This window comes from Falco biarmicus, chromosome 6 (genome assembly GCF_023638135.1).
Source record: "Falco biarmicus isolate bFalBia1 chromosome 6, bFalBia1.pri, whole genome shotgun sequence".
Taxonomy (NCBI): Eukaryota; Metazoa; Chordata; class Aves; order Falconiformes; family Falconidae; genus Falco; species Falco biarmicus.
Genome location: NC_079293.1, coordinates 82647625 through 82675076, shown reverse-complemented (window position 1 = coordinate 82675076; position 27452 = coordinate 82647625). Strand labels below are relative to the sequence as shown.

General features: G+C 41.7%; 1 protein-coding gene across 9 annotated transcripts; it reads right to left on the bottom strand.

Annotated features, from left to right (window-relative positions):
* Positions 1 to 1111: 1111 nt before the first annotated feature.
* Positions 1112 to 27232, bottom strand: EDARADD (EDAR associated via death domain). Of its 9 annotated transcripts, XM_056343267.1 has the most exons (7): positions 26883 to 27232; positions 26596 to 26760; positions 14875 to 14936; positions 13141 to 13180; positions 9607 to 9707; positions 6739 to 6784; positions 1112 to 4238 (listed from the first exon to the last, which is right to left on the bottom strand). In XM_056343267.1, the coding sequence occupies exons 3-7, from the start codon at positions 14875 to 14877 to the stop codon at positions 3862 to 3864; spliced, it is 567 nt and encodes a 188-aa protein (XP_056199242.1). In that variant the 5' UTR covers positions 14878 to 14936; positions 26596 to 26760; positions 26883 to 27232; the 3' UTR covers positions 1112 to 3861. The 9 variants fall into 9 exon arrangements, with proteins under 9 accessions (XP_056199242.1, XP_056199241.1, XP_056199240.1 ...); XM_056343266.1 differs by having other exon boundaries at positions 26596 to 27232; XM_056343265.1 differs by having other exon boundaries at positions 14875 to 14933; positions 26596 to 27232.
* Positions 27233 to 27452: the final 220 nt, after the last annotated feature.

Genomic DNA, 27452 nt, shown 5'->3' with positions numbered 1-27452 from the left:
AAATTACAGAAGTCGGGTCCTCTCTACATTATTATAAATGCCATGCACTTTGTTTGGCCTTGTTTAAACAATACTGCTGACAAATAATTTCCAACTACGTCTGACCACAAGTCAGCAGTGTTAGCCTAACTTAAACCACCATAAAGCAGAATTTACATTTTTTTTCCACATGCTAACAGCCTGATTTGGAACCGTGGGAGGCAGTCAGTTTGAGACAGTGAAAAATACACAGTCTCTTGCACGAAGTACCATGCAGACTGAGCTGCACCTCTCTACTATTCCGTAGTGATTCAGGAAGTATGGTTTACAGTTTCTGTACAACTTGCTTCCAAGCAAGCACCTGGGGCCATGCTGACTACCCTAGCCTTTAGAGTAGGCTTCCAAAGGACAACCCCAAACCCATCCTGCATCCCTCTCCCCAAAGGGAAGCGCAATGCAGCGCATAAGGCAACTGGACACCGTCACCATTTCGTGGGGACGCCCCATAGCTGACCTCACAGCAAAACTGGAGCCTCCTGAGCACAGGGCTGTAACTTTGCTGTTGAACAATTAGGCTCACCGTGTCTTAGGTAAAGCTCCAGGAATGAAAGAATATAGTGGTTTGGACGTCTCCATAGAAGCTAAAAATGAGAGGGAAGGGCCGCTGATTATCCTGCAGGCACAGAGATGGCAGCCAAAGAACATGAAATCCCTGAAGGGAGAGTGGGTCCTGTATGGGAATACGAGAAACAAAACTGGTAGCCTAGCACAGCTAGATTCTCTAACCTTCATTATCAGATTGGTTATTAATTCAGGAAGACTTCACCCAGTGTAGGCTGCATACCTCTCTATAGTTAGTAACTCCACTGCAAGTTTCTAAATAAACATCTTTGCTCATCATCTTACAGAAATTAATGCATTTTTTGTATGGAAAAGATTAAAAAAAGTGCATCTTCCTTTCTTGAACAGCAGTATCTGTTGCAAACATAGATGCTTTAAGACACCATGAATCTTGTATATAAAGATGTTTTTTTTTTCACAGCACTAGTTGATAGTTCTCTGGTTCCAAGGTGACTGGTGAGAAGGAAAACACCTGTTTTCCTAGCTGTAAATAAAACCAAATACAATAAAGTCAAAAATTGACAATCTATATTTCTTCTAAAAATAGTATACATTATAACAAGATATAAGAATAAACTGAAGACTCAGACCCATTATCTTGTAAACAGATACAAAACTAAAAAAGTGTGTACATCTCAATTCATGCTATACAAAGAGGGAAAGTATTTCAAGTATACTAATGAGTAATCCAGTGTATGATGAAGTTTAAAGCTAACATTTTCAACTCTCAGTGCTGAAAATTTATACAGAATCCACCTATGACCTCCCAGAAGCAGCTTTATTTCCATCAGACATGAATCCTTGCAGCTGACGTGGAGGTTTCAAGAGTTTCAAGGGATTAGAATTCATTTCCACAAGACAACAGTGTTTCTTCAAAATTTTACAAGTTTTAGCCAGAAAACAGGAAAAAAAAGGGGTAGATTTCAGTTGAACATCTCGATTCAGGAATGCTGCTGCATCATTTCATATTCCCCTTGTGAGTCTTAGGTGAGGGTGCCAGCTCCTTGCTGGGACTGCACCTACCAAAGGACAGCATACTACAATATCACACACATATAGCCGCGGGACTTTATGGGAGAGAAAAGCTGCTGGCATACATGCCAGCACTCATCATTCAGAAGAACAACGTGGCACACAAGCACGTGATCCTAAGTCACGCATATATATAGGAGACCCAAGGCATGGGGGATTATGCTGGGCAAGCTGCATTATGGACTGTTCCCACATATGCGGTGGATGCCTCCGTAGGAACCGAAAAGAACAGACAGCCCAGCCACAGCAGCAGTCCTCAAAGCTGATTCTAGAACTCCTAACTAAAGATAAAAGATGATTTGCAAAAGTCAGAGCTGGCCAACACCGATCGGAAAACCCCATTCCCAGAAGAGAAACACGAAACATTTAAACCGCATCCCCAACGAGATACAGCAGTACAATTTCATCTTTATGAAATATGGCTAGAAACCTTACTGTTCCAAAAAGTAGCAGCTTTCCTGAGGAATGCCTACAAAAAAAAAAAAGTTATTACAAACTCCAGCCTTCCACAAGCTTTCTAAAAAAAATTAATTCAAACCTCAAATTTAGGTCAGCCTTTTCACCTTGAAACTAGATCTTCAGCTTCTCGAAGTCACCAAAATAAAGCTAATTTAATGTCACCCCAGAACTAGTTCCCGACATTGAAAATGTTAGTCTTCACTCCTAGCTCCTCTGTAACCGTATCACTCAGTATCTTTAGTATAGTATTACTAGAGGTCCCTTTTCATTCTCTTACAGTTAGAAACTCAGTATACAGCATTAGATTTCCCTCCGCTTTGCTACTTAGTTATTTCTACTGGAGAAAAGTAAACCTGTACCCCATTCTAGTTTTGCCCCACATCTTGACATACTGTTCACCAGTGCTTTGGTATATACACCTATGTACATATTAGTATTGTCCGAGATGCTTTTAGCAAGGGTAACAACTAGAAGTATTTTTAAGATACAACGTATTTGCATGTGGCGTTATAGCTATAAAAGTACTTAATATAGCATATAACTGATTTTTCAGGAGGTTTTTTTTTTTAAAAAAAATGAGAACACAGAAGAATGGCAGGAAAAAGACCAATTCCTAAAATACTTAAAATGTAAAGAGCATAATTCAGAGTATCAAAGTTCTTTGAGAAAAGTCAGTCTAAACCACCGTAAGTGCTTTAATAACCATCCACCTGGACTGTAGATGAATTCACCTGTTAATTTCCCATTAAAGTGGCTTTAACCAACACATAAACTTGTGCTAGCTTCACACAAGTGTGCAGCTGCGTTGGTGTGGGACAGAAAGTAGGTCAGCCCACAGGACTGTAAAGAAAACCGCAGTCTGTGAAAAGGGAAGATACGCTCCATCCTAAGGAGACACCCTGGGGGAGGCATTAGCTGTCACCTCACACTGCAAAGCAAGAGGCATCTGACATGAACAGATAATTGCACTCAGAGTACATATTGTCTTCAAAACTTTCAAAAGTTATTTTAAACATAAAGCATTTTCAGGGGATTTTTTTTGGTCCCTAGTGGTTATGGGCTGGCACATCTCTCCAAATTGCAAGATTTCTTCTATAGCACGTATATGCCCTACGATGTAGTAGTATGTAATGAATTGCTTTGTTTCACACCTATTCTTGTTTACAAAAGAGATTTAAAGCTTACTTTGTCTGAATGTGATGCTGAAACATTGAATTAATTGCAACATGCAAATCCAAACCGCTGCTTGGAACACTCATGTGTTCCTGCACCAAAAACAGTGTCATAAAACGTTTAAAAAAATTTAAAAAAGGAAGAAAAATAAAAACTCATCATCATCTACTACGTAGAACACATTAATTTGTGGAAGGGCTGCCGGAAAGGCCAAGAGACTTGCCTTCTAATTGTGGCTTTCACAGCAGCAACAGCACGCAATTGACATGGTTCACAGCTGCTGCAGTAAAACCAGTGGTCTGGTTTTGTTTTTTTTTCATTCCTCTTCTGCTTAGGAAGCCTACAAACAGCAGCAAAGAAACTGAAGGCATCTGTAGACCCAAGAACACAACCTGCATGATTCCATCTAGTTTTGGAAGGTTATCTTTGCAACCCTGAGGGCACAGAACATATATGTACGTGTATACAGCGCTTAAAGCTTACACAGGATATAAACCATCAGTACAAGCTCGCTCTTTCTTGCAAGGAAAACTTCCCATGTACTAATGGCAGCTAGTCCCAGCATTAAAAACATACGGACTAACAACTTTCTTTGACCTAGAAGTCATTCTGGTAAGTTCTGTTCCCTCTCTTGGGCCATTCCTCCTCCACCCATTTCAGCAGCACTTTCACAACATCAATTCTTTTATAAAATTTACAGAGATCAATTAGCTGCTCCACAGTCCGGTCACTATTCCGTAGCAAGAACTCCAAGGTGGGGCTTTGGGGCTTCTGCTCAAGGAAACACAATTCATCATAAGTCATCCCCCACTTGCTTGCTAAATTTCTCCAGTTTTTCACTGTTGGGTGGCAGGGATCCAGCTTTAGCCTCACTGTGTACAACAAGTCCTCATCATTGAGCATGTCACTGATGGTCGGTGCGCGGAATAAGCACAAGGAGCAGGTGCCATTTTCCTTGCAGGTTTTCTTGAGATCTGCAATGAAAACCACGACATGCAGAGAAGTTAGGATCTATTTCTGTGGTTTCACCAGGAACAAAAAGTTTAAACCACAAAGGGTTGAAGACTATTATGTTCCTGTGAATAGTTTCCGGAAAAGTCAGAATAGTGACACGTAATGCCATTCCTTATGAAGTACTCATGAAATTAACTTTCTAAGACTTCTCTCTTCACTACGCTCAGTGGCTACAATCAAAATGACAGGAATTTTGAAAATACCACACTTACACTTTTACAGAAAAGGCATGCAATTCAATCCAGTGTGTGAGCTAGGATATTCTCCTTTTTTTTTTTTTTTTTTTTTTAGGAACTACGATGCTTCCTCAAATCTGCCACAACCTCTGCTTAAATCACCAACAAGATTATGTGTGCATTATATGCATCTTGTATACATGTGTTGTAGGATGAAGGAAAAGGTTTTGCACTTCTGAGCTTCATAACATGCCTTCATAACAACATGAAGTATTTGCACCAGGAGAATATCTGCTGACACATCTAGCTGCAAACACAACTAACATCTAGTACTTCAACACAATGAAAAAGAAAACGTTCCTATGCTTTGTAAGGGCTCTTACAATAAAAGCTGTCCGTGTTCTAAAATGAAAGCCTATTTTAAATGTACATTATGGAAAGGAATGAAGTGCATACTCCTCCATGTGTGAGAAAAATAAAAATACCAAGTCCTAAGATCTGCATCGAATACCGAAAATTGCCATTTAGAGCTTTCCCACACACAACAGTCAGTATCTCCCCAACACTGTGAACAATGTGGTGCTATCACACTATATTATATATTAATAACTTGTAAAAACATGTAGAAACTAGTTCTAGTTAAACACTAATACCAAGACCTTTAACACTGCAGTGGTGTAGGGCACTGTCTGAGCATTTTGGCTGCAGATAGGACCTTAACTCTCCCTCTCTTCTTTGGAGGACAAGAATTTGTTATCTCCAAAGAGTAGCAGATAACGGATGCAGCCCAGAAGCACTTTTTAAAGCTTCTGCCCTCCCTCCAGCTTCATTGTACAGCTTGGAATAGGGAAGCAACTGGTCCTACTTGGGATGAAACTCTTGAAAAAGGGACACTACAATAAGAAAACTGATACTAATCAAAAGATTGATTAAAACCAACAGAAAACAGTGACACAAAATTTACAAGTGCTGGATCAGTGCTGGTCTAAGAGATCTGAACCGTATCTCTGGCTAAGGGCGAATCTGGTACTCACTGACACCTACTCATACAGACAACAGCATCTGTTAAGGTTGGGGTGGTTTTGGTTAGTTTGGGTTTGGGGTTTTTTTTTCCCCCCATTTGCAGTAATTATTGCCAGATTGTGTGAAAATTCCAGAAAGACCATCAAATTGTGAGCTGAACGTAGCTTCTGCATGCACTTTGGTTTTTGTTTTTAGGGGAAGAACAGGCTATTGTTATTTTCGTAACACTGCTCACCAGCTTGCTTTTTTAGCAGGCCAGAGACAACTTCTGAAGTTTTCAACAAGTTAGGACGTGCAGCAACAACACCGCTGCAGACACATAACTTCATACAAATGCTTAGATTCTCTGTTAAGGGGAAACACGTTCTGGTGACATCTTTGCTCACAGGTATTCCACAGGCTTTGCAGCTGTTCTCCACAGAAATATATATGTTAACAACTCCGTTCTTGTGCACTCTAAACTCTTGTTGGAGTGAGACAAACCTTGCTGGCTTCACTCATAGCAAGATTCACTTATACAAACAAGGGAAAACGAATATAATCCAAGGTTCTGGCTAAGCTCAAAGGGCAGGAGAGCACCCTATCTGAATTTCATCTTCTTTTGCTTTGCAAGGGTGCCAGAGTAAGTTTCATCCTCCAATAGAAGCAGGGAAGAAGGGGTAAAGAGGACACAGGGCACAGTTACAGGTAAACAAAACTAAACCAACCTGCTTCTTGTGCTATACTCTGCGCAGACTATCAAAAGCATTATAAGGAATCCTGGCTTGTCTAAGATGCCCTGTGTTAGATACTGATGAGCAGATGACGACCTACCCACTTAATTGCATGAACCTAATGCTACATGATAGGACAGGCTTCTTTATTAACAGGAAATTCTCAGTTGTTCACTGCTAGATTAACAGGGCTGCGTATCACACACATACACCCCACCCCCAGCAGAGCTTACACAATTATGGGATAAGCCCCCACAGCCTACTGCCAACTCCTGCTCTCTCCCAATAGCTGTTTACAGATTTCTTCCAAAGGTGGACGCACTACGTGTGTTGGAAAAACACTGCTTACACATTTCGTATGGTCTGCATTATTGATCACCGACCCCTCAGAACAAAGAAGTTGTAAATGACACTGGTAGTGAAATGAGCTCCAGAAGCATCCATTACTCAAGCAGATCTTAGTTACGACAAACAGCAGCTTTTAATAAAGTACTTTCAAAGAAAATCTAGGAATAAAATATACAGAGCAGTAAAAGCTGACATATTACCGGAGAGTGATTCGTCACTGTGGTTTTGTGTGTCTTTGTCTTCTGGCTACAAAGCAGAAAACAAATATAAATCAAAACAACGTATTTGAACATCAGAATAACTATTTGGCTGATCTACAAGTGGCAAGAGATTACTCAAAAGAATCCCGAGCTACCTGTAAAGTCAGACAGGGAATATATCTGGTTTTGAGGGATTACTGACAATCTGCAGTCTTTTCAGGCAGCATTTTCATGCACTGGCTCACAAAACTGCCCTGTTGGTTATATCCACTGAACAATGTAATCTTTATTAATTACATGCTATGGGGTTACATCTTTCAGATAATTTGTTCTTAAACCCTCAACAGCTGTTCAACAATTCACATGGTTTGATTAAAAAGATTTTTTAAATGCTCTGTAATGAAAAAAAAAGCAAGATTTCTGCCTGTAACATGCAGCAGTAAGGGATTGTTTCATTGATCTAGGAAAAGTGGAAGAGCCTCTTTTTTTTTTGGTTTGTTGTTGGAGTTTTTTGTTGTTTTGGGGTTTTTTTTTAACAAACTTCTTTACACACATACGAAACTTTTCTAGGCAACAGGTGGACTTGAAATTTTCTGCTGTCTCACGTGTAACCCTCCTCCTGTTTGAAGTCAACATTCCCTCAGTAGCTTTTTGCCTGCTAATTAAACATAATGAAATTACTTAGCAGCTTGAGACTGCAACACATGTTGCAGTATTTCAATTCTACTATTTAGAGAGCAACATCTACAAACTGGAAGGACAGCACCTTAATCCTGTGGGAAGCTGCAGCTGCCCTCACTTTAACTACACAGGTGCGGAGCCAGGTGAAACAGCTTTCTTCTGTCGAGGACTTAAAGATGAAAGCAGAAGGGGATTTTCCCCTTAGATAGCTGCAATAAAGTATTGTTGATTTTTTTGGTCTGCGTCATCTTCCAAAACCATAACGGGAGGCTTCTTAACATTTCGCAGGCTGTGCACGCAAACGCAGGTCAACTGGGTAACAATACAGTGTAATAAGATACTCTATTCCTACCTGCTACACCTTCTTTACTAAGAAACCTACTAAAAATAGAACATAGCCGGTTTCAGTTGATGTGGTGAACACGCATACATTCACAGTCCGATTACAAAGAAAGCAAGCTATCTCCAAAATATTTAAAGACTTTGTTAGGAAAGGAAAAATTTGCATGCTGTTCTCAGCATTTCTTTATTCCCCGAAAACTGCAAGATCACACATGCAGCATCAATTCACCCCACAAAATGTCTGCCCTCTGCTCAAGAGAGATCTAACACTGCACGTGCTGCTGGCAGCAGAGCAATCCTCGCCATTATCTTCTAGTAGTTTACTTTTCCACTGACACCGCGTAAGCTTTCTCGGGACAGAGCTTTTTAAAGATGAACTTGGCCTTCATGGCAACATGTGAGCACCCAAAGTTCAAGTAAATTAAATCTGGAGATCCGGATTATAGTCGTTGTCTCCATTCCCACAAATTCCTTTGAAAGGTAGAGCATTATTACTGAGCCTTGAGGAGCAAATCCCTGGAAGGGTAACTCATTGGGAGAAGGAGCCAGCCCATCGCAGCTCAGCCTCCCCAGAGATCTGATTCAAAAGAAACAAGTAAATAAAAACAAAAGGGGCGGGGGGGGGGGGGGGGGGGGGGGAGGTGAGGGAAAAGTTGATACTGTTCACTTTGTTTGCAATAGCTACATTGCTGTCCTAAGTTTCAGTAACATTTCCGAGACTATGAATTCATGAAAGTTCAAACCATACTGTAAAAGCTAATATCTAAATGCTTTTTAAGAGATGTCATTATACTCACGTCCTGTGCTAAAAAACTACAAGTGGCTAGTACTGCAAAAAGTACAAAGAAAAACTGGCCTACTTGCCTGTGCCATAAATCTGTTTTCAAATTCTTATTTTTACTGATCAGCTAAAACCGCTTTTATCAAGTCAGATGCACTGAGATGTACTCAAGATCATTTTCTTATAATGTAATTGCAATAAGACAATGAAGCGTTACTACCCATGAAATGAAGGTATTATGAAAGAATATTTTTTGCCCATAATTAAAATCCAATCAACCTCTACAGGTCTAATCAAAGCCATAAACCCATGCACAGTCTGAAAATAAGCAGAAAGTTTTCCAGCTCTATAGAACCATTGACACCATCTGTGAAACACATACCAAACCCTTGTTCGTTTCTGATGAAATTCAGCTGGGATTCTGGGATAAGGAAGCCTTTTAATTCTTTGTCTTGCTGGAAAATGTTCATTCATTTCTCTTCTCCAGGTTTTCTCCTCAACCCAAAGAGAATCAATTTGAAATTCAGCAAATAACATTCACTTGAAAGATGGTAACCATGGGGCATGGGGGTCCTCAGCATTGCCTGCCCTATGGCGCTGTTAAGATTGGTGGTGCGTGCTTCCACTACGGGAAAAGCAGTGTCCCAAAGTCAAAAAAAGAACTGTCAAATGCCTCTCCCCCAGGGCAAAACACAAGGAGTCCAAAACCTAGGATTCCTTACTTCTTCACTTATTCTCTGCCCTGGCTCTATTTCCAGTAGGAAGAGGGGAGAGCATGCGTGACAAAGCCCTAACTCTTTGTCAGCTCTTCTTCTGAGCATCTACATGCTGATCAAAATGTATCTCAACTACAAAGTACACGTTAATGATTAAACCACCTTTCTTTTGCTCTCCTCCACAAAAGCTCAGTTCATGGAACCCTTGGAAAGAGAGCCTATTTCTGGTCTGTTTTACTGAGTAAATCTGTGCTCTCCAGATATAGCCTGAAACTATATTTATTTATTAACATACTTATTTAATCAACAGCAATGACCTAGTTCACATTCAGGTATCATTTTTCTTACCTGTTGGATTAGGCCAGAATCTGACGTAAGGGTCTTGATGTTCACAGATGCAATTTCCAACGTAACTTGATCTGCTAGGTACTCCTCATCTAAGACAAAGACTGTTAAACACTGGTTTTCCACCCCAAACACAAATTTAAATAGCAAGACTATCAAACATAAATTACAGGTGTCTAGCATACGAAATTTAACTCCATATGATGATCAGTCACTGGGAAATGCTGGATTAAAAAACCAAAATATTAAATTGGCAGAGAGTGCAACAATCATGCAGAGCATGACTGCGCAGGGAAAAATAATCCTTGCAGAGATCAAATATTAGTGTAGCAGTTGCTTTTTAAACAAACACACTATTTTTGAAGCAAGAGTCACGTTCTTTCGGAAAACTGCCGGAAGAACATTAACTGAACTAAGACATCAAAGTAAGCTGAAGACGATTGTCAAAAGTCACTATAATTTTTACTTTGTTTTTCTCATCACAATTGTAGTAATTGTTGAAATATATACTACACAAATATTTACCTCTCATTCTGCCCCTTTTGCGAATTAGGCTCATACTACTTATCTCTGCTATAGAGGAGTTTCCTGAACTACTGAAATAATCCATTTCAAAGTGTGTTTATCAGCTGCACTGGGAGTCCACTGAAAAGCACAATATTCCCCAGCACAGTACAAGCTTCATTTCAGCCCTCAAAAAGGGGTTCAAGGGATACATAAACCCTTCGTGAACCTTATGCAAACAGACAAATTTCACTCTGCATAATGAAAAAGATCCTCATGATCCAACCATAGAGCTTGTATTCTACGTGTTTTTACACCCAAAGACTCTCCGTGGTGGTGACTACATTTGTAGTGCTGGTACATTTCCCCTTGCTGTTTGTTTAGTGGTAAGATCTCATTAAAGAACAGCTATTATCTTTATGAATCATCAGATAAGGAAATATGTCTTCTTTTTGTTATTTGACTCAAGAAATTGATCTGAATCAAAGAATTCATCCTTACACTTGCAAGAAAAAAAACCCAAATCACTACTTTCCTCTTTTTCTGGTTTTATATAGTATTCCACCCCCCTGCAGGACATATGTTTAGTATGGATCATCTTTATTCTTTATGACTGTAGGACCGCAGGCAACAGCAACAATAACAAAGACAGAGTCTGGCTGAAAATGCAGAGTATGGTCACCAAAATTGCACTTCATTTCTGTGGAAACCTTATGTGTGACTTTTGTTCTGTATTTCAGTGGAGGTAGAATTATAATCAAAACTTGATGTAAACATTAAGCCTAGTCCTGCAAGATGAGAAGTTTCCTCAACTCATCTTTAATTCAGAACTGGTAGAGGGTACTAAGAATTTTAATAAATTATGGCCCCAAAACAGTACATTAATTGACCTATAAAAGCAATCGAACAACCCCTCCACCACCACCAATGTACTGTCTATTCAAGCATTAAATCTGAAGCAAACGTAATTTTGCATTACACACAATCCGACCTGCACATCTGTAACACTTTTTAGCTCAAAGATTCATATTTCTAGTCCATGTATTTGTAGAAATAGTTATGAAAAGTCATTCTCAGAAAAAAATTAAATCACAGAAATGAACAGAGTATTAAGAGGTATTCACACCACTTTCAACTCCAAAGGGGAAATGTCAAGCTATATTAGTACTTACATATTTTTAGCAAAAGGAAGCAGAAACTAAAATTAAAAAACTCGAGTTCACTTCCTTTCTACAGAAAGTGCTGGAATTTCTACTTCCTCTCAGCTTTCCATTTTAAATTAAATGCTTTTAAAACAGGCAAACTCAGGTTTCAAACAACTTTGACAAATCTGACATTTAGGAATTTATCTGAATAATTTTGAGGAGGATCTAACATCATGGATGCACTAAAAACGAGGACATGGAAAAGAATGTAACAGAGTGTTAATAAACAATTTTGAAGGAATAAACTACCTGCCTGCAAATAAACAGAAAGCAGTTTACGATCTCCAGTTGCATCCATCCAACATTCTCCTCCCCTACTAAACAGCACTTCTGAGAAGCGTTCATTTCCTCTGGCTGGCTCCCTCAAGCCCCCAAAATAGTCTCTAACCTTCCTTTAACCCCAGCGGTATATGGCGCACACTCCTCAGCAGAAGTTTCCATTGCAACCAGCTTCTGCAGAGTTTCCTGCGTCTGTCCCCACCGCAGACCTGCTGCGCGACACACGATGCAGAGCGTGCAACCTGCAGAGTGCTCCACAGCTGAGGCCCTGCCAGTGCATCCCCTGGGCAAAAGCCAACAGTGAAGCCTGGGATGACAAAAAAAAAAACAAAAACCCAACACCCCATATGTAAAGGAAACCATAAAGGGGACATTCACGCTCTGTAATCCAAGTATTTTACTTTGCTGCAATACAGAATCTGTACTCCCTCACCCCATGTTCAGTGAGAAGAGGCAGGAATTTGTGCGGTGGACCTGTATTAAGTTCCCAAGTAGATGGTATTAATGTTAAAGAAAATGTAGTTTGAATTAAGAAATTTAAATCGCTGAAGCTGCTAACTGGCATAACCAGGCCTCGGCCCTTCCATAGCCCTAATCCAAGGCTGGTTTAGAACCCAGTCAAGTTGATCAGTAGGAGAACAGAAAAACAATAGATGATCAATTTGTCTACACAGGTGCTTTCTGAAACGCAGATGTCTTTAAAAAAATAACATTAAAAAAAATAACATAGATAAACAGGAATTGCTTGTTCAAAGACTAAGTGCACTTGAAGGATTGTGAGTTAAAGCAGGTGGAAAAAAGATCGTGATCTGAGGAGGGGCTTGGAACCGAGGCAGACTGGAACCGAACAGATGAATCAACTGGGATGGGGTCAGGTGATGGATTCGGAGAACTGACAAGACCACAGGAAACTCCTGAAAACTTTAGACATGGACTAATGATTTGGTATAGTGTATGTAAGCTCTGCTGTATCTCTGTTCTCTGCCAGTCACTGAGGTGGTGGCCCAACTCTGAGTTGTGATTAAAGCAACCCCAGTGGTGCCCACATCTGTGTGAATTTCTCCTTTAACAATTAATACCTGCTGAAAGTAAAAGATGGCATGACGAGTTATTTGGTTATAGGGCTGGGAGTGCAATCAGTGGCAAGAGACCTTGGAGATATTTCCAGATTATATTTCTGATAGCCTGAAGGCACTGGTAATCTTTTCAAAACCACCCTCTAACATTATCATGTCTCTACCATCTGTTCTCTGAACACTGTTTTTCAATGGCCACACAGTATTTTCCTTTCAGATTGAGAGCCAAGATCTTCTCATGAGTTTTAGACTGACTTTTAGTTAACTAAACTTTGGAAAGAAATTTCAGAAGCGATAGATAACACAGCAAACTGACCTTTAAAATGCAGAAGACACTACATTAAAAACATTAACATCTAGCAAAAAGTAAAAGTATTTCAATCTGTTCAATAACAGATTGTTTTACAGTGGTTTTACTGCACACAACACCACAGATCTACGACACCTGAACAGACAGAATTCACAACACTCACCTTTAGGTACTCCCGTGTCTTGGACAGGATATTTTTCAGTCTGTCATAAAAAGGCAAGAGACACAGATTTTTTTATATATTTTTAGTGTAATCATGCTGGAGAAAGAGTGTACAGAACTGCACAATCACAGCTGAATCTCTTGAATTGCTACTAGTTCATCTGTCTACAACCACATATATAGTAAGACTCTTATGTGGGAACTGAGATGCTACTAACACTACTGATTAGCACATCCAAGAGTAATAAAAGATTGCTGCTTTGCTGTGTTTTTTCTAAAGGTATTACTTTTTAGTGGAAGAGCAGAGATCAGGAAAGAAGTTTTGCCACTTAAATTCAAAATAATATGAAAAAGGTAATGCATACGAGGAGGAAGAGGTGACTTCAAAAGCACTTTTAGCAGATACAAGCTTTTACTAAAATGTTACTGTACTGAGCGAAAAAAATATTTTTCCCTTCTGCTCCAAAATTAAAAAGCTGATTGAGACACAACAGAAAACTATTATTACTGAGTTTAATGGAATAGCTGCTCATTTCCACGCATGTTATAACTTACTATTATACCTGAAACCTATTGCTTTCCCTATGACCACTACCCCTAACTAAAAGTAGGTGTGCCTTTTATAGATGCTGTAACCAAGCAAACAGATTAAAAGGCATCTTCATTTAATGGAGGGGGGGGGGGGGGGGGATAAACAAACTTTTAATTTGTCTCAGACATAGCAACTTTCCCTCATCTTTTAAAAAAACTGCCCTTAGCAAAACAGAGCATCTAATTTAGGCAGTCCACAAAAACAAAGTCTGTATCTTTTACTAAAACCTGCTAACACAAATGCATGTACACAGACTGCAATAACCGATCCCAGTGAAGGATCAGCATTTAAAGTACCAGTGACATTTTCAGAGTTTGCTGCTGACTACCTGTTGCAAAGCTTCAAAATGAGAAAAAAACACCAAGGCAAAGCAATAGCTTGCTCTACTTGCCATCCATTAAATAAAACACAAAGTAAAATAAATTTGTAACTACATTAGATCTTCTCTAATTTACGGCACTGTAACTTTTCCCCAACATAAACAATCCACAGCAACATTAAAAAGAAAAACTCTTCACACTTCACGGAATTTCACGTTATTTTTAGCTGATATACTCCTGTCTCAGCGTAAGACTGGCATGTCTAATATTCTAAGATATCCCAAGACAAAAACCTTGTCATAAAGGGTGTTATCTCTGCCAGCAAGCACTAGAGCACACCAGCTGGTCTCTCCTGAGGTTCACCCATGCCTGCTGGAAGGCACTGCTCTTTGGTCTTACCTTGCCATGACTCTGACTCATCAGACAAAATAGGTACAGGAAGGAAAAACTTAGTACAACTGAAATTTTAAGTCCTAGGTGGGTTTTCTTATTCTTCCAACCCATACAGACAGAAGAATGTCAGCACCAGTCTTGGTTGTCGGGGCTTTTTTACATTAAAAAAACGGTACCGTCTTAGCCTCTAGAGGCTATCCCATGGACAGCTCAGCTGATGCCATCCACTTCAGCTTATATACCTATTGGTATTTTCACTTACACTTCAATGGCACAAGGTCAGTAAATTAAAATCTGTTTACACAATCTTACAGACAAGCAAAACTCACAGTCTGAGTTAACATCCCTCAGTGTTTCACCTCACTCCTGCACTACACTACTGTCGAGAGATACAACGACTTGAACTGTATCAGACCAGAAACACACGTACCATCGTCAAGGAAAGAGTGCTTGGATCTGTATCCTCCACCGGCTCTTTTGCTGCATGATCTGCTGGAAATAAGAAAGCTTTGTCACTGCGTAATCCTCAAAATATTTCTGTCTGGCGATTTATATTTTGCTTCTTTGTCTGACCAAGATAAAGCACAACTATGCAGCCACTACATGCATTGTGTCAAATTACATTTCCACAAGAATACATGACAAACTAGAAAATGTCAGAGCTACTAGCACATAGATGAGAAGCTACATGCAACAAGGAAACCCAATGCTAAGCAAACAAAAGATAGACTTAAATGAAAATTCACAATTATTTTCTGGGGAAAAAAATAATCACAAAACAATACAGCAATCCAGTAAATATGCTAAAAGCCAATTTTGTTCTCCTAGTGACAACACTCCGTTTTTTCTTCAAAGCAATAATTCAAACAGTAAACATACCCGCTACAACAAAAATTAATACTATAATAACCAGCAGATTGTAGTACAAAACCTAATAAAAAAACATTGAGGTAAACTAATTATTTGCATACAATAGAATCATAAACTTCAATTATATTAACAGGAAAAGGATACAAAAATAAATTGTCAAAGCACTTGCAGGTGAATCATTAAATGTCAACTGCTCTGCATCAATGGCTAAATTAACAAATAATAGCGGGGTACTTACAAAAAGTACACAGAGAATCTGAAACAAATCTCACACAGAAGTCAGGATTCACAAAACCACTCCCGTAATTAGACATCACCCTGCCCTTTTCTTGAGTAATCTCTTCTGTTGGCAACTATCACACTTTCAAAACCTGAAAAGCATTTTAAATTATGTAGTAGGATTTTTACCCCCTCCCTGCCACTCTCATTCTAGAAGTCCCTAAACTTACTACAAGTATACATTAAATGTTTTCAGCTGCAACCAGTAAGAGGTGACCGAATCAACATTTGGTGATTACCTTCTCCCAAACACGGAAACAAGTGCATTTAGAACACAGGCCCAGAAATTAATCACAAAATGCACAGTACAAACACTGAGCCCCAAAACAGCCCAGAAATTGCACACATACTACGCTAACCAACCTAAATGTAGCATAATTGTTCACTTTGGAACCTCCTCCAACAAATCTACTCAATACAACAGCACAACAAGCTTAAAGCATAAGGCAACACAAGACAGTACGTACCAACGAAAGTGGCAGCAGTGGGCCAGAAGCACCTCCGGGGCTCTGTTGTCCCTCGGGCGCCGCGAGGCAGCCCCAGGGCAGCAGCAGCTGCGGGGTGCCCAGGGGCAGTGCCCAGCCCCTCTGCAATGCCAGGCTGAGCCCTGCTCAGCGCTGCTGCCCGCAGCAAAACCACATGCATTGCCCGGGCAGGTGGCACACCAACCATCAGAGGGGTCGGATCTACAAGGCTTGAGCACAGCCTCTGCACACAGAATGCTCTAAAAAGGCAGAGGCCTATGAAATTTCAGATGAGCATGTTCACGCTGCAGTACAAAGCTTAGGAAGACATGCAGAAGAAGAAAAACCCCCAAACCAAAACCCCGTATTCTTGTCACACGCACCGTTTTTGGTGAACATGAAATGCCTGCTCCAGAATCATGGCATCAACAGAATGTTCTGGATAAAGCCTGCCCTGATAGCAAGTGCCAGCACGAACCGCCATAAATTCTCCAACTCAAATGTGGAGAAGTTGAGAGTCGGACTGGCAGATGAGCAAATACAATAAGCTGGCATAAGACACTGCATAAGAGTAGGGCCAAAATCGGAGGATCCAGGTGGGAACCGTAGCGGAGAGCTGTGAAGGAACTGGAAAGGGAGCTGGGGCAAAGAGAGAAGCCCGCCCTGTAAAGGACAGCTGAAAAAGGAGGCGGCACTGGGAGCCAAAGAAAGGCTCCAGGGAAGGTGGCCAGCCCAGGAATCCCCAGTTTCACTGTTTCTCCACTGTCAGCAAAGACCCAAGAAACCCCGTGGCAAAGCATGTGACTTATCGTCAGTTTATTCTGGAGGCCTTACAGCTCCTCCTTACAGATTCTTAGATGCATTTTAAAAAAAATAAGTATCTTTTTGTTGCCATTGTAATATAAGGGGAACTTTGAGGTAGCTGAAAGCAGAGCCCACAAAATGTCCATGCCCTGGTGAACCTTGGTGGCTAGTGCAGCTATGGTAAGGGCTTCATCCCCTATCTTCTGTTACAGGTCCAAGATAACGGCCAAGGTACATTGTGACACTGGTGATTTATTTTCCACAGTCCAGAGGGAAGCACTGAAAAAATGGCAGAAACTCCAAGAACACAGGCATTTGAAATAAGGACTTGACAGATCCCAGGGTGACTCTACAAGACATGATGGGAGTGGTACCTCTAACTGTCTCCTGCTTTCTATGTCTCATAGAAACACAGTCACTGTGAATCTGTGATTTTGCATCTTTCTTGCTTACCATCCATCCTGAAAAATATTCTAAAAGTTAATTTCTTTTCCTGTACCTCAGTTTTTCCCCTTTTGTTTTCCTAGTTCTTTATGAAGAACAGCATTTTCCATGTTTTTTAGGTTATAGAGCCAAGTCCCAAGTCCCTACATTTGCTCTAAGTGGCATGTATGTGTATGAATATTCGTACCCAAGAATAAAGGCTCCACATGCCGGGCTGTGGATGACTCAACATGGTTTTGTTGAACACCAATTGTAGATGGATATTTTGGAAATCACAGTCTTAATATTTAATTGTGAATAAGCCCACCCAAACGCCACGTCCCCCCTCTCCCACACACATCTCCCACAGCATTCTGCAGCTCATGTCAAACAGGTGGATGCAGGTGCACAAAACAGCAGAGAGGAAAGTTCTCTGTTTCTCTCCACTGTAAAACATCCACAGTTTTGCATGTTGAAAGGTCAAGAGGAAACACAGGTACCACCTGACTATTCAGCGCAGATCATCTGATTTCACAATCACTTTGACAGACAGCTTGATAACAACATTATCCGGGATCCCTCAAAAAAAATCACTACCACCACACTCCCCACTGACAGCATACAAGCTGCTGGCCTGCATTTACTTCCCCACACTTCCGCCAGGAACCGCATGAGTTGACACGGATGGCCATAAATCAGCACGTGCAAACTGACCCAGACAGACGCAAGCCAGGTTTGACGGTTGCTCTCAAGGTTCCTTTCTGCCACCCAGCACCTGCACGCCTCTCAGTGGTGCCATGGCTCTTCTGCCTGAGCCTGGCTGGTATAACCAGGCTGCAAGAGGAGCAGCACTACTGGAAGGAGGTCTGAAGGTGACTTTTGGAGAGCTCAGCATGTTGACCTTTAAGCAGGAGGGGAGTTCACAAAGCACCATGTAGCAGAGGTGGTATTCACTTTTTGCCTGCAACACAGCCTTGGCATCACCAGTAGCAAGTGGAACGTTAAGGTCTACCATAGTCACGTAGTTCAACGTACATGCAGCAAGACCTCTGTCACACCAAGGCTGGGCATACACATTAACAGTACAATTCAGCACAATTCAAACAAAATGAACACCCCAACGCTAACGTCGTTCATTAAGATGAACCCTTTGATTAAACCCAGATCAACAACGGTGCTTCTTCGACTAGAGGCACATGAATTTCCGATTTGAGTACGAGGAGGAAACAGGACCGGTTAAATTAGAATATTCAGTTCTCTGAAAAATCCAAGTCCACCAGCACTTGGGTGTTTTTTGGTTTACTGTTAACTACTCAAAAAACTTTGCCACTTTCCGAGCAGGTAGGTGGGGAGCAACCGTGCCAGAAGTCCTGTGCACCATTAGCCGTGCAAGGGGAAAGAGTGCGGGAAAAGAGCCCACCGGGAGCCTGGGGATTTCAGAAAATGGCTTTTGCATGTGCTGTTAGCAAGCGCAAGCTAACCTGCACGCTAAACGCTAGAGCAGGCTTGACAAGACAAGTTGCACTAAATCACATCAGCAGAGCACATGATAAATTATTACCGTGGTTAATTAGCGTGTACGGAGGGGGAAGGGAGCAACTAACGAACACTTTCTAATCTAAGCCGGGGGCAAAGCTCCTCACCCGGCTCCCCTAAGCCGCCGCTACGGGTCACCCCCGTCCGGGGAGGGAAAAGCGGGGGGGACCGCGCCCGCCTGCCCCGCACCCGCTGGGGGCAGCGGGGGGCCTGGAAGCCACCCCCACCCCCCCTCCGGGACCCCCCACCCCTCGGCTCCCCGCGGCGGCGGCGGCCTCACCTGGGGGCAGCGGGTCCTGCGGAGCGGCCATGGGGCGGGCGGCGGGGTCCCAGCGGTGAGGAACGAGCTGCGCCCGCCGCGACGTGCCCGGAACCGCCGCCCCGCCGCGCCGTCCCCTTCCTGCCGCCGCAGGTAGGGCCGGGCCGCGGCCGCGCCTCGCCCCCGCCCGGCCCTACCTGCCCCTCCTCGCCCGCCCCCCGCGGCAAGCGCCGCTCCCGGGGTAGACCAGGCGGCCGGGAGCGCCGCGCTCCACGGGCCGCGCAGGGCGGGTGGCCGGCCGGCCGGCTCCGCCAGTCCACCTCCTTCAGCAATACACGGCGAAGCGCTCGCTCTCCTGCCCTTACATGTATTTAGGCGCTTAAATAACCGCCCTCAGGGTTCAGACAGGGGGATCGGCCCCCCTCACCGAGGAGGGACCTCCGTGAGGGCCGGAGGTACCTGCAGGCGGCTCACCCTGCACGGCCGGAGCTGCCAGCGCCAAGTGTTGCAGAGCAACGATCGTTAACTGCACTGGTTTTTCCCAAATATTTTAAATTCACCCTCTTGTGCTGCAGGGTACAAATGTACATGTATGCATACATGTACAAATACAAAGATACAAATCTTTGTATTGCTTTGGGTCCCCATTGCCATCTCTGGCAAATTCTCTCACTTAAGGTTTCAATATACTTAATACAGAGTTCTTAAATAAGCGGTACCTTCTAAATAAGCGATATCAAATATTGCTACTTATTGTACAGTACAAACAACAGAAACCAGCAAAACTGAATGCGCCATTATAAAGACCACATTTGTGTGTTAACCACCTTACTCGTTTATTAACAAATCCTAGTCTGGCACTGGGAGAGCTCCAGTTCAGTCAACTGACTTATACGGGAGGAACTAAAAGTAGCCTTTGGTCCATAAAGCATTAAAAATTGAGTGCTTTTCCACAGATCATTTTTCATCTACCACGCAGGTTTAAAATACATAAAACAAAAAAAAAAAAAAAAAAAAGGGACAGATTAAATTGCTCTTATTTTCAGAATTTAGACAATACAGGGGCTCATCCTGCTTGTGGCTTTTCATTAGTATCAATAATATTGATGGTTTTCAATGATTCTGCTATTGAATATGTGAATCCTTACAACAGAGCAAGTCTTTGTGAGGAAAGCTCTTATGGTGTACCTCTAAATCATCCCACCTGTGAGAGGACTGACAGGGTATTAGAAGATTCAGAGCATCACCCTTACTTCGCTTGAGATAAATGGGAGGATTTGCCATTGGATTATACACATACACACAAACACGTACACATATCTCTATATATCTTAATCTCCAAGGTAAAGTGAACAGATCACTAATATTCCTGTAATTCATGATGTATGAAAACCAAAGTAGTAATTTTTTAGGTGTATCATTGGAGTCTGGCAGTTCCAAGGTATGGACTGACTCTGCTTCCACATTAGCACTGAAACCCATTCTGAAAGAACAGAGGCACTTCTAGGTTTAAAAGGGTAACACCAAGTTTAATTAGAAATAAAATTGCTGACTCTGTATGTTTCCCTAGATTGCCTTAAAGGCACGATGTTTTTGGTGGTGTATAATCAGGTTGAGACTTAGAGGGCGGAGAAAGCATATTCTCACCACCACAGATCTGCACAAATGCTAGAGTAATAGTTGCTGCCTCACCTATAACCGCAAGAAATGACAAAGCCACAGTAGAGCTAAGAATTGTCTGGATTTTAAACCTGCCAAATGTATGCCTCAATAAAATGTATGCTGTTAATCTGACTGTGAGGATTTGCATGTACGTATTGCCTCTGTGTGCTGTTTGAAGACTACCGGTTTTAGCCCCAGAAGTAGATATAGTTGGTGACTACAAAAACTTTGGATAAATGTATGTACAGTCTATATAATAATGTGTCCGCTAACATCCTTAAAAATATCCTTAGTGTACTATTGTTACACAGTGGGTGGCTGTAAACTACAGAAACATACAAAGCATTGATGTTGGGGGCTAAGCCAGGTTTTAACATTAATCTGGCGTTTACTCTTCCGATACCTTACAACCCAAAATCTTCCTACAGTAGGACTAAAAAATTGTTTTAACAAACAATAACAAAATAATTTTAGCAGAAAAATGCTTATGCCAGTAGGAGGAGAAACTAGTTAATGTTGTTAAAATTCATATATTTTCAAAAGTGGATCTGTAAATTACATTGACTTTTCAATTTGAAACATTTTTTTTAAAACATTATTCACAAAGAATTCTGAAATAATGGAATTTAATAATAGAAGTGAAAAGTCTAAATAACATTACTGCCTCAAAACTTAAGTTACTTATCATAATTTAACAATTTTTTCCTAGTACTGAAGGAGGAGCCCGCAATCACTAATAAATATCACTAGAGCCCTGTCAACAGTACAGATTAATTTGGCTGTTGCATGCCTGTTCTTGTATCATTCTTTAGTGACATAGAAGTATTTGTTTGTTACTTAACTAACTGACCAGTCCAGAAAGCCAACAATTATTTCAGCAAAACTACATATAACTGTATCATAAAACCTAAATCCAGAATAAGATAACTTTAAGCAACAGCATTCTCTAAAAATGGATTAACTTTCTTGGCAAATGTCTATACTTAAGCACAATCTATATCTTATCTTGCTGTAACCCTGCAAGCTGCTAAATTCAGTGTAACTAATGACAACGTGAAGAGTTCAGGATTTTGTAAATTTCCTCTCTAATACAGACTGTTTTCGAATAGTTTTTACAAATCAAGTCTACACATGCTTCTTTTCACCCCTTCCTTGCCACCCCTCAAAAACCCAGCCATCTTTGATGAGGACAGAGACTCTTCCCAAAGATCTACAAACTGTCTGGTAATACATAGCTAGTTAGTTTATAGTTTGAAACAGCAATTAACCCACAATCTCTAGCAGTCTCCTGCCTTCTGAGCACCAGACTGAAGATGAAACCTTTTTTATCCCACAGCCAATATATTCTTGTCCAGCAAAATAGTATTGCTATCTCCCAATAAAAAAAAAAAAAGATATAAAACTTCTTTCTAACTAATCCTCTGTGGCTTTTCCTCACGGAAATAAAGAGCTTCTGTTCCGGATCCCAAATGCCACTGACACGGTGGAACAGTAATCTTCCCCTCCCTGACAGGGGTTGCTAATAGTCATGGTAACTGTGAGCCTGCCAGTATCGCATGGCAACCTTGTTTATTCTTCCTCATTCCTTGGCTTTATGCATTTCAAGCATCTTTATTTAAGAAAGTACGTATTGAGCAAAATAGCTCTGTTCCAACACAACCTCTTTGTCTCTAATGTATTTCAGTAGAGGCAGGAATACCTCCCTGCATTTCCTTTCCTAAGTTTCTTACAGATTGCTTTCCACTGTCGGCCGCTTCAGTGCATTGCCGGATCAGTTCTTGAAAATTCTGAGACTGTTTTGGAGTAGGAATAATTAACCAGCAGCTAAAAAGTTAAAACTGCTTTCTTTGCCAATTATTATATTGGTCTGTTCTTTTACAGTTGTTCAGGAATGTCACAATTTTGACATACGACAGAAACAACATTATATGGAGAAAATACAACAAATAACGCACGCCTCGACCGTCTTACATAAACCTGTGGGTAATTTGTTTGCCTTATAGGACATGCGTGATATGGGAGTGTGCTCACCACTCTGGGAGCTGTGCTGTGTCCAAGTCAAACACACGCCACACAAACAGGGAAACCTTGCCGTCGCTAGATTGACTTAATGAAACTACGCCTAATACGATTGGTTTCAGGCTGCAGCTTATCTGTCTGCATGGGCATTAGCTGGGACCCCTGCCGGGCTGCTTGTTTCCATAAATGTGTAAGAATTTAGTTGAGAACTCAACCTCACGGTTGGATTTGTTGACAGATAAGCACACGCACAGCAAGTGCAAGTGCATCAGTCCTGGAGGTTTTTTTAACATGACTACATATGTTCATCTGCACCTGCTGTACTCAGAAGTTTGACAGAGTTCATAGACTCATTCCTTTATTTGCATTCTTTCTTCAGAAATTATAGGTACTACTGGAATGACAGCAAGACTTCAGAGATTACTTCTGCACTCTTGATTCAGACCATGCTGTCATACACTACATGATGCAGTTTGTTAACATTCAGCTATTACACGCATAAAATGCAGGAATGAGAATACAGGTATACAGCTAAAATTTGTAGCTCATTTTTCACCACCCACAAAAACTGTAAAAAAATTTACTCCCCCCTTGTAGTTTGCTATTCTTTATTTTTTTACTGCAGTCTATCTTTCTCCTCCTTTTCCTCATAGCCATTGTGAAGGTATTGCTCCATGCAATTTTCATATTAAAATTTTTCCTTTTTTTTTTTCTTCACTATACTGAATTTGACCTATTTTGCTATTTACAGGCCACACTCCTGTCATTTCTCTTGTTTGTCTAGAGATCCATGGGTACTTCTCAGAAGATCCTTGCAACAGTTGCCTCAAACTCGAGCATATATGGTGGGTTTAAGGCAGACAGCAGTAGGTGAGAACAGGCTGCCAGTTAAGCATAATTTACAAGGAAATGTAATTTCCATCAGGCCTAATGACAGCTGGATAAAACAGGGGTTTGATCATACAAGTTCTTCAGTTGTAGCAGGCCTGAGAGACCACAGAACTGACATGCCCCACTACTTGTCTGCTTTTTGTACTTACATCGCATGGTTTACTAAAAATTCTTGCCCACAGCTTTGCTTTGTGTATTGTTGAATCTTCATAACTAGGCTATCACAAGACGTTCCATTGCTCAACAGGCACTGCACTCCCACCGCTGCTGTTTGCCAGACTTAAACAGAAGTTTGTGACGTATTGATTCCTCTGGTTTACTCTCCTAAGTTTAAAAAGGACCCATGCAAATGTTACTGTGGAAAAATAAATAAAGGCAAAAGTTTCAAGGACAAACAATTTCCAAAAATCCACATTTCGGATTACTGAAATCTAGTTCATGAACGTGGCAAAGCAGCTGGGATTTATCAAGTTTCCCCTAACATGAAACGTGAAGCCACTCTGTTTTGCCTGTTTGATCACTTAAATTTGCCCATAATAATTTCTAGGACACATTTTTACATGCTTGATGACCACAGATCATTCTGTCTGTGTATAAGCAGAGTACATAAGCTCAATTCTGGCAAACAGCTGACTAAAAAGCTCCAATGAAGCTAATACAAGAAAAGCAGCAGAACTTTTTCAGTTTCAGTTCCCAACAGGCCAGAGGCAAGTTTGGTAAATGCAGATTTGTTATAGCCACTAAGAGACCATCTGTCACTGGTGCACCCAGATCTCTGTCCACTAGAGAGAACAATGCTGAGGTGGGGGAGAGGTCATTCTGATGTCCATTATTTAACACTTATTTACTAACACATAATAATGTTTTTAGTTCCCGTGTTCAAGGCTTTCTTTGCCTGCACATAGAAAGAGAACGTTAAGAGTTTGCAAATACAATTGTCAATGTTTTTAACAGCAATACATATTATGAAATCACAAGTTATTTGTTCTTATGCCAAGCATGCACATGGTACAATGTACATGTACACTGAAATAGTAAATATATATGGCCAGATTCTTTTCATGAGCCCAGCAAACTGTAAACTATGACTATCGCTCTTCCCAGTGAATGCCTGTCCTCAGCCCCTGCTAAAATATTATAACATCATGGCAAATTTCTTTAAAAGAAACAGCCTTTGTAGATGCTCCCGGCTTTGTAACATGCTGGCAGGTTTTTGTTTGCAATTGTAAGACTGTTTCTTCTGCAGCCATTTACTGAAATCGATTTCACAAAGAAACCCTCTATTGGGATTTTTACATTTTTAAACCACTACCAGAGTAGCGTTTCTAGGTTGAAATCAACATTAAAACATAAGACTGAAAATACTCTAAAGTTTAGAAAACTGTATTAAGCTAAATTCGGCTCTGGTATAGCAGACAACACTTATGTATACAAGGGATTTTTTTTTTCCTCTTAAAATTAATTATTATACATTTCTACAGACAATTCCTTACGCTTCTAACATGGCAGTCAAAAACTAAACTGCTACTGACTTTTGATGCAAGCAGGGTAAGACTCTGTCAGAGGGGAAAAAATAAAGTACTTCCTGTAACTAAGACAAAATGTTCTGAACTGACAACTGAGTGAACACTATAACTTAGAAAATTTGATAGTTTACATCAGATCTGCGTAGTCCTTTATGTAGTGCAAGGGTGTGACAGAGCAGTGCCTGATTCTTCCAAGGTTTGGGGGCTTTTTTAAAATACTCATAAAGTTTGCTTCAGAATCAAAGCTATAAAATGCAAACAAATACAATGAATTCACCTTAATCTGCTGAACAGAAACAGTTCCTTTGTGAGAAGTACAAACCACTTGTGATAAAGTATGGAGTACTGATAGCAAGAGCAAAGCATGGCAATGTGAACATTTGCTGTTCTGACATTCTCAAATATCTAACTGATGCTGAAATTAGGAGTAGATTCTCATTTAGCCATTCCCAAATTATAGGTGTACTGCCTGTATTCAAGAGGGGAAAGGAAGGAGGAATTACATCGTCACTCTGGAACCAAACTGTAAAACTACTGCTTACTCCATTTCAGTCTCTGTAATTCACAGCCATCAGTCCTTCATCTTTTCAAGCCATTTTCAGCAATGCAAAATCTGTGACGTACTGGCATGTAAGGACAAATATAATGGAAAACTAATTTGAACGAATGTGTAAGCAAATAACAATGGCCAACAAAAAACTTTTAAGCTCTCTGAAACAGTTACCCAAACCTTAAATCTCATCTCCATAACCCAGTACAGAAGTATTCTCCTGTAAGTGAAAGGGTGTAAGGAGAACCTGGGTTAGCAGGCGGATTGAGAAGAAAATCCTAATTCCAGCAACCCTGCACATAAAATCAGTGCACCGTTCATGTTTTCCCACAGGAATATGGTTTTTTGCAATTCGGGAAGAGAATTACAGATATACATTCAACTGTGGGGAGCAAAAGACTGTTTCTGAGCTGTCTGGGGTTTTTTTGTTTTGTTTTGTTGGTTTTGTTTGGGGTTTTGGTTTTGTTAAGATTTTGAAAGGAACTGAAAAGAAGCAGCAATAAGAGCCTTAGACTAGTTCCAATAGCTACTGGCAAAGCACAGCTAGACAAACTCTATTGATAATAGTCACGCTGTAACTTTCAACCTGTCAAATGCCAAACAGTCTCCCTAAGGGGTCAATAAAAAATAAGTAAGTAATAAAATGAAGGTGTAGCTAAGCTGATCTAACAGCAAACAGCCACTGGAAGGGATAGTCCTGCCCTTTCTTCTTCCTCCCAAGGTACACCCCCTCGCCTCTTCCCCTGGATCAGGCCGAGTGATGAAGGTACAGCGAGTCAGTTCAGGGGGCTGCTCTGGCAGAAACTTATCCCTAGGGGAGAAAAACCCCAAACAATCACTCAAGCAGCTGAATGGATTTAACACGCACCTTCAGGACTGCGAGCTCAGGCACATGGGGTGGGGAGACTGGAGGAGGGAGACGAGGGAGGAGTGCCTCTTGCCACAAAACTCAGGATTTCAGGATTTTAGCGTAACGTGTAACCGCATCTGAAAGTGCCTCCTTCCCATTATGCTACGGTGGTCTGCACCTCCACTGAAATAAGGAAAAAAACCCCAAAAACAAACAAAACCGGTGTGTGTACAACTAAAAATATGAGTGATAATAATAATAAAAAAAAAAAAAAGCCAGTTGCCGGAGAGACTATAGCTACTAACTTTCCACCTTGCTCTCGAAGGGAACAGTAAGGGCATCAGCTAGGGCAAAGCCGTGTTTCCTATATTCCTGTATAACACCCCATATAAAACACCCAGCGTCAGGCGTGCCCGTCTCCATAGACATACAAAAGCCGCCTTAGAGCGCTCGGTACAGTTCCCCTCCGGCAGGCAGCCGCCAGGCCCTCCCCGCCAGGCCGGGCCGGGAGCTGCAGGGGGCGCCGGCCAGCACCGGACAAGTCAACTTAGCGGCGGCGGCGGCCCCCCCTGCCCAGCGGCGGGGCGGGGCGGCCCGGGCCCCTCGGCGCTGCCCTACCGCACGCACGTAGCGCAAGGCCAGCGCGGCCTCGGCACGCTACCGGCGGCGGCCACCGGGGTGACACCCCCTCGCGGGACAGCGCCCGCCGCTCGTGCCGCCGCTCGTGCCCCAACGCGCCGCGCCGCCCCGCCCCTCGGCCCGCCGCGCGCGCGCGCGCCGCCTCGCTCGCCGCTTGTTTTGGAAGCGCGCGTGGTCTTCCCCGGTTGGCCGCCGCGCCCCGCCCCGCCCCCGCCCCGCCCCGCCGGGGGCTGCGC

What these genes read in the sequence shown, in the direction of transcription:
- EDARADD (XM_056343261.1), bottom strand. Translation starts at nt 19,131, where the DNA reads ATGGCCGCTCCGCAGGACCCGCTGCCCCCAG. An exon ending in AGACACGGGAGTACCTAAAG is followed by an intron (nt 9,708 to 13,140) that starts GTGAGTGTTGTG and finishes AGTGTTTAACAG; the next exon opens with TCTTTGTCTTAGATGAGGAG. An exon ending in CAGTGACGAATCACTCTCCG is followed by an intron (nt 4,239 to 6,738) that starts GTAATATGTCAG and finishes TTTTCATTGCAG; the next exon opens with ATCTCAAGAAAACCTGCAAG.